This window comes from Enoplosus armatus, chromosome 11 (genome assembly GCF_043641665.1).
Source record: "Enoplosus armatus isolate fEnoArm2 chromosome 11, fEnoArm2.hap1, whole genome shotgun sequence".
Classification (NCBI taxonomy): domain Eukaryota; kingdom Metazoa; phylum Chordata; class Actinopteri; order Centrarchiformes; family Enoplosidae; genus Enoplosus; species Enoplosus armatus.
Window position 1 is genome coordinate 2,202,195 of NC_092190.1, and position 14,786 is coordinate 2,216,980.

The 14,786-nt window shown below is 44.4% G+C and overlaps 1 protein-coding gene across 1 annotated transcript in view; it reads left to right on the plus strand.

Moving 5' to 3' along the window:
* The first annotated feature begins 372 nt into the window (after window positions 1–372).
* Window positions 373–14,786, plus strand: part of kdm6a (lysine (K)-specific demethylase 6A) — a 33,709-nt gene continuing 19,295 nt past the window's right edge. Inside the window, exons 1-6 of the mRNA XM_070914800.1 lie at window positions 373–542; window positions 690–753; window positions 4,662–4,770; window positions 5,242–5,291; window positions 8,302–8,360; window positions 13,285–13,405. Of these exons, the coding sequence (XP_070770901.1) occupies window positions 373–542; window positions 690–753; window positions 4,662–4,770; window positions 5,242–5,291; window positions 8,302–8,360; window positions 13,285–13,405 (573 nt within the window). The remainder of the gene's footprint in view (window positions 543–689; window positions 754–4,661; window positions 4,771–5,241; window positions 5,292–8,301; window positions 8,361–13,284; window positions 13,406–14,786) is intronic.

Below are 14,786 nucleotides of genomic sequence, written 5' to 3' on the forward strand. Positions count from 1 at the left end.
TGCACACGCCGGCCTCTGATTGGTCGTGGTGAGCAGAAGGCGTGCCGACGGTGGCGGCGTGCGCTTGCCTATGTGACACAATTACAACAACTTTGAGCCGATGGTTGGGGAAGTTTGCGATATTCTCAAGTAACACCCAGTCCTAAAACCCAACATTACATCAACTTCATGCACAAATTGGCACTGGAATACACGCTGTGTTTCGATGAACAATGAGGAGTGTGGAAGGTAACTTGAAGGGATCATTTCCTTGAGGATTTGGCAAGAATTACGCTACGCCCCGTCTTAGTCCTGGATAGGTGTGCAACACTTTCGTTGTTATTGCATTTTGCCGGAGTTGCTCGGTCCCGTCGATCTTCTCATTTCTTTCCCATGAAATCGTGCGGAGTGTCGCTCACAGCCGCTGCCTCTGCTGCTGCCCGGAGTCTCGGCGTTGCTGGTAATGACGAGGAGAAAATGGCGTCGGGAACAGCGACTGAGATCGAAGAGGACTTTCCGAAGCTAACAGCGCAAGAAAAAGAGAGCTTGGTCGGAACTGACAGGTTAGATGTTCCGTTGTGTCTCACAGTCTCACCCACTTCTTTCCTGCAATGTGTATTTTTTTTTCTTCGCGCAGTTTGAAACAACAAATACAGATTGCCCCTAAGTAATACGGAACCGCCTGTGTGTTGTCTGTCCTCTACTTGCAGTTCACTGTTTGGATTTCATAGGCTTCAAGAAGATGGCGCCAGAACGAAGGCCTTGCTGTTAAAGGTATGCCACAGCATAGGATCACAGCCGCCTCTCACGGTTATCTCCACTCATTAGTGCATATCCCACCTGAAATAAGTGGTACAGACCTCCCAACGCCACTCTTGCTGTATGGCTAGCCGCGACATACACAAACCTCAATTTTCCCCCCCCCCAACTTTGAAGCTGAACCAGCGGCTGACTGTAACAGCAGCTTCCAGTTATGAGCGTGATTATTACCTTTACCAAGCAATACTTGCTCATGCCCAGCACCGAATTAAACTCCTCCAGCAGCGTTACGTTTCTGTAATGTTTAGTCACATTAAACGGGTCCAAACTAGCAGACACAGCGTTGTGCCTCAGTGAAATTGCAGATATGAATCTCCACCCTGCTAAAAAAAAAAAATCGGTGGTGTCATCGGCTGTTGAGAGAATAGGTGCCATGCTACGTGATAGCATGTTGAAAACGTGTTTGTCGTAGCGTATGTATCGCTATCAACACAATGGTCCTGAAGGAGAGGCAGGCGTGTGTGAAGGGAACACGTTCATGTTCCAACTGCCGCTACTTTGCTTGTTACATTTGCCGTATAGTCGAGCTAAAGTAATTGTAACACTTTGCTACCTAACCGTTAAATGTGACTTGCGTGAGTATGACAGCGTTCTCCAGGAGCGGGTAAATGCACACTTTTTTTTTTTTTAATCGAGAGGAGAGACGTTAAGTTGACCGAAATGTTGGTATCCCACTAAACCATCCGTCCCAACGGCAGCTCGAGTTTGTGTTGTGCGTCAGCGCACCCTGGTAGCATGTAGCGGCTAACCGTCCAGCGGTTTTCTCCTTCCTTCACCTGCACAGATAGCTACTACGGCACCACTTAGCTGACAACAACGAGGGGGGAAACAAACACACAGTGGTGGTTTATGGGTTTGCAAAAATAATGGCTGCTTGACTTGGCCCAAGATGGCGGGGATGGGGAAGAAAATACCCAGCAAACGTTTGCTAGCTAACTAGCAGCAGTGGCTAGGCTAATCACCATTCGCAAAAAAAAAAAAAACCTTATCACGACGGAGGTGTTCAGTGTTGTTAACAAAGATGATCGATTACAAAGCGGGCGCCAGGGGCACCCACTTAACTAACTGTGTAGTGCTTGTTGCACACGTTATCAACCGTGTTCATGCAGTCCATGTTGCCACCTTTACGCTGCCTGTGCTTGATCTGTGTCTTCAACATGTGGCTTCTGGGGTGTCTTGTTGAAGGGTTGGCTGGTAACAGTGTTTTGTGAGGGTGTACTTTCAGATTAGGCCCAGCCATGCATTCAGTTATTGCCATTTTTTTTATTGTTGTTGTTGTCCTTCATACCCTGCTGGATACCTGGCCAGACGGGCCTATCCACACCATAACCATAAACTTATAAGATCTGATAGAGGGGGTCTTTCTTTGTGATAAGATTGCATGTAGTGGGCTGTGTCACATGAAATTATTTTGTGTCTCTGTGGTGGAATAAATCCAAGTTCCCTTTTAGATCCTCTCTCTGGACTCAACCATTTTAAAATGTGTGTGTGTGTGGGGGGGGGGGGGGGATATTAAGGATGAGGCACTGTTTAAACTGATACAGTCAGTCAACACAGCTAAACCTATGAAATCATTAATTCATTTTAGCACCATCCCAATATAGTCTTCTACCATTTGAGGATGTGTTTGTAAGTGTAGCGTTTGGTTTGCTGAATCACTCCGTCTCTGCGGGGTGCTTGGCTGGGCCTTAGGTAACCTCTGTGGCACAAATTCATAAGTAGAAGAACGGCTTGGCACTATGCCAGCACTCCCAAAATGTATGTATGTGTGTGTGTGTGTTATAATACATGGTTTTTATTTGCTGTTTGACATCGAAGTGTGGGGTATTTGTGAATGATTTCTTCTGTGAGTGTCTGCATAGATGCTTTTCCTCACGAGAAGCTTGAGATAGAGTTTAATCACAACGGGATTTGATGTGGACTTTTTCCAGACTTGTTATAACACAGTCTACCTACAATTTAATTCCATTCCCGACTCCCAAAAAGTATAAAAGCTCGATAAATGCACCAAGGCACTCGTTCAAAGACATTTATTTAAGTAAAAATAAACTAATTGAATCTACGTGTTATGCGTTAATTTTTGGATCCTAACTTTTCATATAAATGCGGTTGGCTTTTCAGTGATGAATAATGCATGTTTTATAACATTAACGTTTTATTACAACCCCAACTGAGGTTCACCTTGTCTCTTACCAATATATTGTTCAGTGCTATACAGACTCTTTAATTAAATATATGCATATTGAAACTACTGTGTAAGTTATGCCACATCATTTATGAAGTTTTAGAAAATGTTTTTTTTCGTAGTGCACAAAGGGATGACGACCATTAAACTAGCAAATAAAATCCCTACTCTCCTCCCAAAATCTCTGGAAACATTGTTCCTTTGCAGTATTGGCATTGTCAGTTAAAGTATGCAAAAGTATGCAAAAGTTTGTGCCACAGAGCCATTCAGTCGATCACATGAGACTTGCAGCTATGTGCTACGAATACACGGCGCCGATAGTTTGCTTACTGTGTGTTGTTTAATGGTGTCCATGCTGGATGGAGATGCATGGGATTCAGAAGCATCAGATCAAGACTCGTATATAAGAAACATTCTGTGTTGCCTGGTCCTGCAAGCCAGGTTTCCAATTCTTGTATGAGCATTGCCGACTGCTCTTAACCAGATAACAGAACATGGCAACGTTACAGGTTCCATGTGTGAGAGAGATCAAGGATCGGCAAAACCGAGGAGCTAATCAATGATTTTTTGAAAACATGACACGCACACCTGTCTCCATCAGTGGAATCAGCATCACAAAGAACTTGTCGTGGTCATCTCACATCGCCGCCCTGATTAAGAAAGCTCAGAAACGGCTGTACTTCTTGAGAGCAGAATTTGTTTGGTGTGGATTGAACATGTACAGTCAAGGACAGGAGGGCTCTGCAGCGGGTGACTAAAGCATCATTGGTACCCGTCTACCGAGCACCAGTGATATCGGTGAGGTGCCTCTGTAGAGCCCGGAAGACACTAAGAGACAACACCCACCCCAGCCACAGCCTGTTGCCGCCTGGCAAGTGACACAGAAGTATCCGCTGCCGTACCACCAGGCTCCAGAAAGCTTCTTTTCCCACCCTGTGAGACTTTTAAATTCATCCCCAAGAACAGATAATGTAAAAACATACTGAACTGTAACACAGAGTTGGTACGTCGCCGTACAGTGATTTCACTTCACCCGGTGCTTTGCTTTAGGCTTTCGGTCTCGTGACAAATACGTTGCTGAATCGTTTGATTTTAGAAAGTTGGAGTTGGTATCCATTTTATTTTAGTGATGGCAAAGCTCCACAATATTAGCACGTTCGAGGTGATGCTCTATTCACCACCAAATGACCCTTTATTCATCTAAATCTGTTATGAGCTATTGCATCCAACCTAATTGTTTTGTTGACTCTGTCTAACGCACAGATGCTCTCTCACTCATTCACTCACACACACACACACACACACACACACACACACACACACACACACACACACAGTCATACTCACTTATCTCATTCCTCTTCAGCTGCTGCAGTATGGGCTATTGAGAGTCATTTGTTTAGCCGTTGTTTAAATACTGACCCATGTTCATATGTGGGCATACAGCAGGTACTATGCAAAACAGCCCCGAAGGCTTGAAAACTCACCCCATTGGGGTTGCAATCCACCCACTCTAATCAACTTAAGCTTATTGGCATAAGCGTAAAGGCCAAGCTATAATCCAACTCTGCTTGCCATATTGGCCATTTATAACTTGATTTTTGTGCAATATGCATAGAATCTACCAACCATTGAACTCTCCCCTTTAACTCTACACCACTATTGCTTTTTCATTTAGGCTGTTAGCTGCTATGATGCCCTCATCCTGAAAGCCGAGGGGAAAGTGGACCCTGACATTTTCTGTCAGCTGGGCCACTTCAACCTCCTGCTGGAGGACTATCCAAAAGGTGAGAGGCTCAATGTGTAAATCTTCTTGTTATTTTCTCTCTCTCTCTCTCTCTCTCTTCCTAATCTGTATCTCAGGATCAATTGATTATTATACTGTGTGATTTTTACATTGTTTGTTTTTGTGTAGACCCCAGGGAGACTAGCAACCACTATGTGCAAGCTAATGGGGATCCAAATAAAGAACAGAATGAAGACTTGATAGCTAGTTTTTCCACGAGGAGTCACTTGACGTGCGCTGTTGTCGCTTTGATTTCCCGCTCTCATTATTTTGGTTAACACTGTTAAAACCTGCTGACGGAGGATTATTCTGATTAAACATTTCTTGCTCGTCTTGAAAACGTTTCCCGCTGGGAAGTGTTAATATGCAGCTGAGTCGAATATCTTCAGCATTTAACATTGTCACTAACAGTTCATTATCTCCTGTCTGTGTCTCTCCTTCCTTCTGTGTCTCATTCTTTTATTCCTCTCAGCATTATCTGCATACCAGAGGTACTTCAGTTTACAGTCGGACTACTGGAAGGTGAGCTTGCACAACACTACACATTGGTGTTAAACATCCTTTCATGCATTGCCCTGAAATTGGAGCGCTTTCTATACAATGTTCACCAAATGTGATCATCCTCAGACACTCTTAAAGCTGTAACGCCATAGTCAATTCATTTCAAATGCAGCGTACAGAGCCAAAAAACGAAAAGTGCGCTGTACACCTGGAATGCAGACCAAGTGGACTCTGCTGTAATGTGTTGAAACGTGTTGACTGGGGACGGAAAGATTGCTGCCCACGCGGGATGGTGCTGGATGTCAGCCTGTCGTATGGATTTGATTTCTATTTCTGGATTTGAGGTATTCTTTAAGGCCCTTAAACACTAAGCCGACCTCAAGAACCAGCAGCAACCAGCACGGACTGATGTTTTATGTTGCCGCGCAACAGCTCACATTTTGCAAAGAAGTCGCACGTGTGTGTACATTCAGCCTATGTGAAAGGAAATAACAGCAGTAAGCGGCAGATACTGTACTTGAAGACCCATCTTCTATCCTACTGCTGCCAATGTAAACCACGGGTTCAATTCCACATGTTGTAAAAAATATTGATTATAGCAGCTTTAAACCTAAAGTGGCTCCTATCTTGCTGACTCATGCTGTCACTGTGGACACCATTCATACGTTGATACTTATTTCTAAGGAGCCCCCAAAAGTTCACAGTCGAGGTTGAGCTGTATTATGAAACTGTGTTATGTTGTAGACTGCTGCTGGTTGTGACCACAGCGAGTGGGCGCACCCTCAGCTGTGGCTGGCTCAGGTGCAAGCCTGCATCATTGCGGCTAGATAAATGGCTAGCGGAGGTATCTAACCTAGCTCTCTCGCCGACTGCTGCAGATGCTGTTGCTGTATTATGACTACAGCCATGGGACGAGAGAGCTTTGGCGGGTTGCTGTCTCTGTGCTTGTGGCTGTTGCAGGGGTTGTATGTGCAGTGAATTGACATGGTTGTGCTGGCTAAGTATCGCATTGAGGCAACTGTATTCCTGAACTCTGGTGGGGTTATTGGTAACACACGTGTTATATCTGATATAAGCACCGCAGGTTCAAATCCTGTGTGGCTTAACGATTCTTTCTTGGCTAACGTTGATAGGAACAGTGAAGTAGTCACAGTACAGCTACCGTAGCCATGGCATCATAGATTCAACAACAAAGCCAACCGCAGCCCGAGCAATAACCATCTCCACAGCCACAGCTTCAACCAGTACAGCCAGGCGGAGCAGCTGCAGCTACAGCTGTAAACTGCCGCAGCTCGGCCTTCTGAAAGGAGGAATGAGCAAATAAATACATCATGTTAAGTGTCACATCATCTCTCTGTACTCTGTAGAGCATTTCCCTAAACTGCCAGTGCATTATAACCAGAAAAGAAAATCCCACCGTGAGCCTGTGGGGGCTCCATATGTTTCTACCACTCCACTTTATATCGGGAAATCGGTATTTATTGTGATTAATACATTCTCTGTTTTGTCACATTGTCCAAAATATTACCGAAAATTAATCAGGCAGATGAGTTAGCTGATGGCCTTATTTGGCCCTGATGCCTACACCACTTTGGATCATGACATGGCTTTTGCTTAACTTAGCTAATAATATAGCATTTGTCATTCCAACGAGCGTAGCAGCACAAGGCGTTCACGAGGATGTGATGTTATATTGTGGATGTAAAAATGTTCGTATTATTTTCAGAAATATTTGCCTCGGTTTGGATTGACTTGTTCGTGCTCACGGCCTGGATTGAAATTGTCCAATCAGCTGTGATACGATGGCGTCCAGCCTGTCCTCGCTGTGCTCTCCGTGTGGATGAATAGGCCTGTTTGGTTTGATGCTTCACTGTTTGGAATGCCCATTAAACAGAGGTGCTGAGAGTTCGATTGTGATCAGACCTGACAGCTCTGGGCTCCTCGGGATTACAGATCTCCACAGTGAAGTGAGGGTGTGAGGTCCTACCCTCTGCTAGATAATGGTGTTGGGGGCAGACTTTTGCTCTTGGTGGCAGAAGTGATGTCTATAGCCTGGATTTGGAGCCCAAAAGAAGTGCTTTTATTGGCCGGGGCTAGACTGGTGTGTTGGCCAACTCTGGCTCTAACTGGTCTCCTAACTGGGGATGCTTTTAGGGCAGAAAAGATGTGTCAACATAATTATGTTGATGATGGAGATGCATTGATTTATGCTCAGTGAGTCTGTGTGACTCATTGGCTGAATCTCATTGCAGCTGTGTGCGCTGTGTTATCTGTTCGCACACTTTAATGAAATAAAAAGGGAATATAGAAACTTTGATAAAGAACTGCCCGTCTGCTACACGCTGTAGTGTGACTTACTTCATATGAAAGACCAGCTAGTGGCAGATGCCGACACGGATGATCAATTGATGTTTTGGGTCCTAATTTACAGATATTTTTTTCTCTTACGTTTTGTTAATAAAACATTACTTAAAAGAAAAAGGGCCGCAGTCGCTTTTATAGTGATTGACTGCGACGTCTCTTTTCTTTTGCGTTGTTATGTTAATATCAATCCCTTGACATATTGATGATACTGTCCTCTCCTTGCTGCTCGATTTAGTTCAAACATTTGCTCAGGTGTCTACATCTACAGTGCAGCGGCATTTGTCCGAGTTTCACTCCCAGTTCTGTTAACTAGCATGGGCATCAGAGGGTGTGTCATTTGAATTTTTGGCTTCTTCTACGAGAAAACAGTTTCTCGCATGAATTTACAACTTTTTCTTCAGTATTGTAGAAGATCATCAAGCAAAATAAAACAAACCAGGAAATTAAATGATGAAGAATTGTTGGTATAGCCCTTAACTGGTACGGAGTTGCACTTTCAGTAATGAACATACTGTATGTAGAATGCCGTGACACGTTCAGGGTTCTGACTGCTAGCTTTTAGCTTTCGACCAAGTCTTGGACAGTAATCATTCCAATGTGCTGAAGAATTTCTGTGCTGTGTTAACACTTTTCCAACACTCTTTTCTTTTTTTTCTTTTCTTCCCAGAATGCTGCCTTTTTATATGGCCTTGGCATGGTTTACTTCCATTTCAATGCATTTCAGTGGTAAGTGCTTTTAAAAATCTTTTTCATTGCATGCATGGTGTCTCCCAGTTTTACAATGATTACAGGGGTTTTTGGCGTTTTTGAAGATGTTGGTAGTTAAACAAAGCTTTGTTCCTTCATGAAATACATTGATATCATCATTTCATCTGTGTGTTCAGCACAGTTTTGGCCTAGCTTAGGACAAATACTTTAAATGGGGGGGGGGGGGGTTGGGGTTAGCGTTAGCCTTGTTTCCTAAGAGGCGCCTTCTAAATACTGTAAAGCTAGTTACATGTTGTCTGTGTTTATTTAACACATGCACACATATGAAATGAAACATTGTGGTTTAACAAGCAGTTAGTTGAAGTTAGTTAAACAATTGGAAAAAACCAAAATAAAGCAAATGTTTTGAGGCGGTTCTTGGATGAGTAGCTTACTAGCTAACAAGATAAAACGTTTTGGTGGAGGCTATCTGGTTCCCTGCTTCCAGTCTGCTAGGTTAAACATCGTTCTCACCAACAAACACACAGATGAAACGGATATTTGTTCTCTTGTACAACAGCCGGCGAGACTGCATGGTTTCCCCAAGGCATTTGGGTCATCAGCAGTCCTCTTCATGGTACACAAGTCCTGTTTCAGTTTCACACACTTGAGCTGTTTAAGCTAACATTTCTGTTTTGATTTGCGTGTAATGGCGGAATTGAAAACATTTTTGGATAGGAACTCATTGACACCAACACATGCCAAGCCTGTATGTAATAAGACCAAAAGACAAAGGACCACAAGGAGAGCTAGAACCTGCAGGTTCAATAGTTAGTGCTAATGTGAGCTACAGGTGAGGTGTCAGTCCAGGCTGAAGTATGCTGTCATGTACTGTGTTGATGTGCAGGATAAGAGAATGTGTGGTCTTTTAGGAGCTACCTGATGTCATTTTGCATGTGATAAAATGCCCCCCCCCCCCCCCCCCCCAAAGAATAAGAAGCGTATTAACAAGATCATCACTTTCCTCGCTGTCGTTAACTTCGCTCTGGATCTGGATTGTGGGACGTATTTGGCAGTAATAGGCCCTTTTCAACATTGGGATTGTTCATAGCAGGAAAAGCACAGGTGTAGTTAATGTAATGAATGATGGCTGCATTCCATTTGAGGCATCCCGGTAAGCCAGCATACACATTTTAAACACCTAAAAGGGATGCAGCTGGTGTTGCAAGTTCTTATTTCCATGTGTGCTTTTTCCCCAAGTCCGCCTTCTCTACCTTTATGACTTGTCAGTATAGGTCCAGTGTTATTCTGTGTTTCCTGCTGCTCGATAATTTATGCATTAGTGATGGTCCGCCGTGGAGTGGGAGTATTGATGTGCGAAGAAGTGAGAAGCTTTGATATCCGTTGCATGAGAATTGGTTGCAAGACAACAGCAGGGAGATGCGCGCCATCCGGCTGTGGTCATCATGTTAAGATAGGGCAGAACGTAGGGTAGCGATTGCAATTACTGAAGCGTCCTCAAATGAACCCTACTGCCAAAGCAGTGGTGACAGAGGAGACTGCTTTCCAATATGTCAAACTACAGCAGCTGGCGTGGCATTATCTGTCTTTGCCTGCTGCCTTTGTGCCCGTTTAGCGTAAGTTTTCTGCTTTAGTATGCTACCACACAAGAAAACAGACCATAACTTCGGTGTGTTTTCTTAGTCAAAGCCAGGTCTTTGAAGCTTTAAAACCATGTCGTTAATTTTAACATCATTCTAACTGGAGCGCCTGGGTTTCTGCTCCAGCGCTGGCAGGAAGCTCCCAGTCGATGTGTCCGTTAGCACAGAATCCCTATCAGTGGTGGGAATTCTACTATGTTTGTTGGGGTTAGTCCAAAAAAAAAAAAACCCCGCAAGTAACGTCCATTATTTTCACCATTGGAATGCGTGAGGATGTGACATGTTGCCCACTGTGGCTGAGTTTCTCAGGAGTGCTGCCATTTTGGGATTACATCATGTGCAGTGAGCCCCAGCTCTCTCCCCTATAGGGAGCAGAGCGTCGCTGCCACTGACCGAATCACTCGCAGCTCTTTCCTTGTGTCACCAATAGCGACAACAGGTTTGTTAATCTTTATCAGTCAGTTACATCACGCTTGTAAAAAAAAATATATATATATTTCAGTCCGCCGCCTTGGCACAGTCACACACTAATAAAAATGGTTTGACATTAATAAACATTGTTTGCTTGTAATCCAGCTGCTTAGTCAATGGAGATTTAACTTGTGTTGAATGGTCACACCGGGGCTGCGGCCTTTTTTTGTTAACTATTTAACTCACTTTGTGGTTTGGGGTATGTACTATCGGCTGTCCGACACAGATTGAAGCCAGCAATTGCACTTCAGAAATTAGATCTTGAACTTAATCATACAGCCCAGGATTGGGCACGGCGTGCACGTTTTTAGGAAACACTGACCCGTTAATTTCACCGGCCGCTTCGTTTGTCAGTTGAGCTGCTTGCCGATACAGTGGCAGGTGTCGCAAGCTAACAGCCCATACTGCACTGGTTCTGAACCAAACCGCTTTACCTCCGCGTCCTGATACCTCCTTCACCTCGGCTTGCTTCGGGTGACCTTTCTCCTCCGTTTTGCCCACTGCTGCCCCTCTACCTCACCCACCTGACCTTGAAGACCTTCACTGTTTCTGCCCTGCCAAGTTTGTGCGTCCCCGTCTCTGAGGCCTGGGGATTGTGCTAATGGAGGAGGGGGATGGTGCCGCGTTGGGCTCTCGAGGATGGATTACGTCACCCTGAGCCCGAGGCCCAAAGGAATGCTGAGCTGTCAAATGGTGACTGTTACTTCACAGGGTTGAAGTGGTGCTCACCCAGAGCTTGTGATAGTATCTGCTTGTTCCGTGGTCATTACAAAGTCCATCAGAAACCAGCTTCACCTTAAGAAAATATTAGCCTGGAAGTATCATGCAATGTAGAGCAAGTGTGGAACATTTATGCCATAAAGTCTCAAATAGTACACCGAATGGCATCCATGTAATGCAGCCAAATGATGTAATTTGTCTGGCCCTTGGTAGTAATGGTAGTGTTTTTGCTGTGAGATGCCCTTTTCTAAAAGAGACCGTAGTTCTTTGCTCATCTTTTGGCCAGAGTCTGCCTTACGCTGTGTGTCACAACGTATTCTGCGGAAGAACCGCGCTCTCCAAACACTCACTTTGGATTCTGCCAGTGAGGGAGGAGCGGGTGAAGGCAGAGCTCAGAGGGGAAAGGAGCAAGAGAGGGAGGGACCAGATAAACGAGGAGGAGGCGGAGGAGGAGGCCGGGAGATGGGGGCAATGAGTTCAGTGTGTGTGTGTGTGGGTGGCACCCAGTCAGCAGTGAGCTCAGTGCTCTGCCGCTTCATGCAGGAGAGGGGCTTCATGCTGACATGCAATTGCCATTGTTGTCATAGCTACACAGTGAGTGAGTTCAATTGGAAACTGGGGTTTGTTTCTTGTTTTCTATGCTCTCGTCTCTGCAGACTGTAGTTTTTCCAATATTGTTAAGAGGGGAGTTTATTAAAGTTTATTGCCACCATGACAGGAGCCTTTCAGCTCCACCGTGCGCTGTACTTATGAAGCCAGCCCTGCGGTCATAGACCAGATAAACTCTGTAGACACTATCATTCACTTCACATTTCTTTTTCTTTTTTTTCCAAATGGGACCAATGTCAAGAGCCACAATTGTAATTGGGCTATAACAGATATTGTTACGAATGATACAGCGGCGAGTCTATTTCCAAACAGTCCAGCTGCTTAAAATCATTTAGACAAGTAGTTAACATCGGTCTCTTTTAGCTGTAAAGGACAGGTGGTCGTTGGGGAACAGGATGCCGAGCGGTCCAGTTAAACTTTTAAGCACATCGCAGCATCATTATAAGCTCATCATCTTTTAAAAGCCCTGAATCAAGATCCTCCGGGATTTGGGGCTGTGAAGCAATTGTCCACTCAGTCTAGGACTGAGGACATGTCTACTTGAAATAAAAGAAGCTTGGTCTAAATCCAGGTTCGGACATGTCCGTGGATCAGTCTGAAACATTTCAACTCGTGGACAGCTCGGACAAAGCGTGGCCATGTGGGACGGAACAAAACGCAGAAGATACAGACCACGTGTTTAATACCAGGTGTGAATGAACCCCAACGATTAATAGTTTGCGTTATTAGTGTTTGATGTGAACAGAAAATAAACCGCACACGAGATGGTAAGCAGCCGGGCTTTCGGACACCATGTGCAGTAGTATCTACAGCAGGAGTCTCGGGGTATGATTTAAAACGCTGGCGCCCAGCTGGAGGGGAGACACACTGAACATAGAGGCTGCTGTTATGCCCCATTGCAATAAACCCAGAATCCCTCTAGCTGTTTAGACAATATAACCACAGTGCTAATGTTTTATTATTTTTCTCCTCTAATTAAGATTAAATAGGGCCCATGTCAAGCGTGTCATATGATAATTTCCGGATGCGAGTTAATGCACTTAGCAGCGTGCTGTATATGCTTCTCTGTTAGTTCGGATCACAAATCTGATTGCATTTACTCCAGCGCAGAGGTTGGTGGTAGTGCACCTCCCGGGACGGCTTCAAACAAAGATTTCACTCCCTCTCTAATGGTTTTCGGCCGCGTCTACACTTTGATTGTTTTTGATATCTGATAGCTAGTCACAGTCTTACCTAAATTATCACCATGTTATCATCATGTTGAAATATTGCGTCATATTGAGAATATTTGAGTTTGCCAGTATCTCCCAGCTTCGGTGAATGATTGTGAAATCACCGCCGGTTCCAGGTGATGAAAGGTCAGCTAATCTGGCGGTGAGGAAGAATGAGGAAGGGGGTGACACTAACAAGATGGATTATTTTCTCATTTGCCATTAGGCCTAAATATTTGTATGCATTTTCTGTTTTTATTAAACCCACTCTGTTTCTGTGTCTTTTGCCAGGGCAATCAAGGCGTTCCAGGAGGTGCTTTACATCGACCCCGGTTTCTCAAGAGCGAAAGAGATTCATCTGAGACTGGGACTCATGTTCAAAGTCAACACCGACTACGAGTCGAGTTTAAAGGTAAACTCTCAACTGACAGAATAAAAAATGTTTCGAGCAATGGCGTTTCTTTCAGCTGAGGGTCGAGCAGGGCCTGATGGTGAGTGTTAGAACCAGTTGTCAACCTGGCAACCAGACATGAGTTCACATAAAATAAAGTTCAACTTTCAACACCTCATTCGTCTTTTCAAGGTAGTGTATATTTAGTAGTGTAACTTACAATGCAGGGGGCAGTGATTTTATTCTTTCCAGTGATGCATTGATTATAAATGATGCTCACACTGATCTTATTTCAGGAAAATATTCGGTCTCCAAAATTTTTTCACAAAGTTGAGTTTCCACAATAGTTGTAGGAATACACATTTTTGTTTTATTAGAATATTCACTGTAGTTGGACAAGGTCAGGATAAATGCAGTAACATGATGTGAGCAGAGATATTGTAAAATAGTTTTACTTTTTAGTGAATACTGCAAACCTAGATTTACAAAAAGCAACATTAACTTGCCGCAGACTTCAAACTCAACTTCATCCTCCAGTGAACGATAGCAACATCAACAAGTGGAATCATTTTCCATTCATGCCGGTGCGTGTCGTATACCTTATGTGTAGTCATAGAAGCCTCCTTACTGCCTGAATAGACTTAACCTATGGAGGACTACGGAGGTCAACAATGGCCCGGTGGATCATCCGCCCCGCCTGTCTGAGCTAAAACCCGGTCTACCGTCTCCTGACACCTGTGAGCCACAGCTGTCCAGACGGTAACGAAGGGCTTTCTGGCTGCAGCCTACGGATCTATTGTCTGAGAGTCCTGGTTCCCTTCAGGGACAGACTGCTATCTGATCCTGGCCTTTGTCCTACTCCAGACGTTCTGTCACTGAAGTTTTTATGGCGCATCCTGATGAGTTAGCATGCTATTGAGTCTTGCAGAGCATTGTTTTACATGCACGTGGCTATGTGAGGAATGGAGGAATTGCTGTTAGTTCTCTAATTCTTTAGAGGAGTACGTCATTATTATTCTTCTTCGTTAATGCTTGAAATCAGCACCTCTGACACCAGTTTGACTGGATATTAAAAGTTTGATAAAGGTAGTTTTTATTGCAAATGTGTTACAGTGTATTGCATTTAAGTGTTGATGATAGTCTGTCCCTTTTTACAATGAAATTCAAGATGGGAGGAGATGGTGCACTGTATGTGAATCTCTGTGTGTTGATGCTTGTGGTGGTACAGTACTGAGCTAAGTAGGCTGCACATGCTGCACGTCCTCGCTCTGTCTTGGTTGCACCCCTCCCTCTTGGTCCTGGCTCATTGCCAGCAACACATAACCACACACACACACACACGACTGCCCCAGTTATCTACAGGGGAGGGGTGGGCACAAGTTCAGAGGCGCAGAGATTGAAT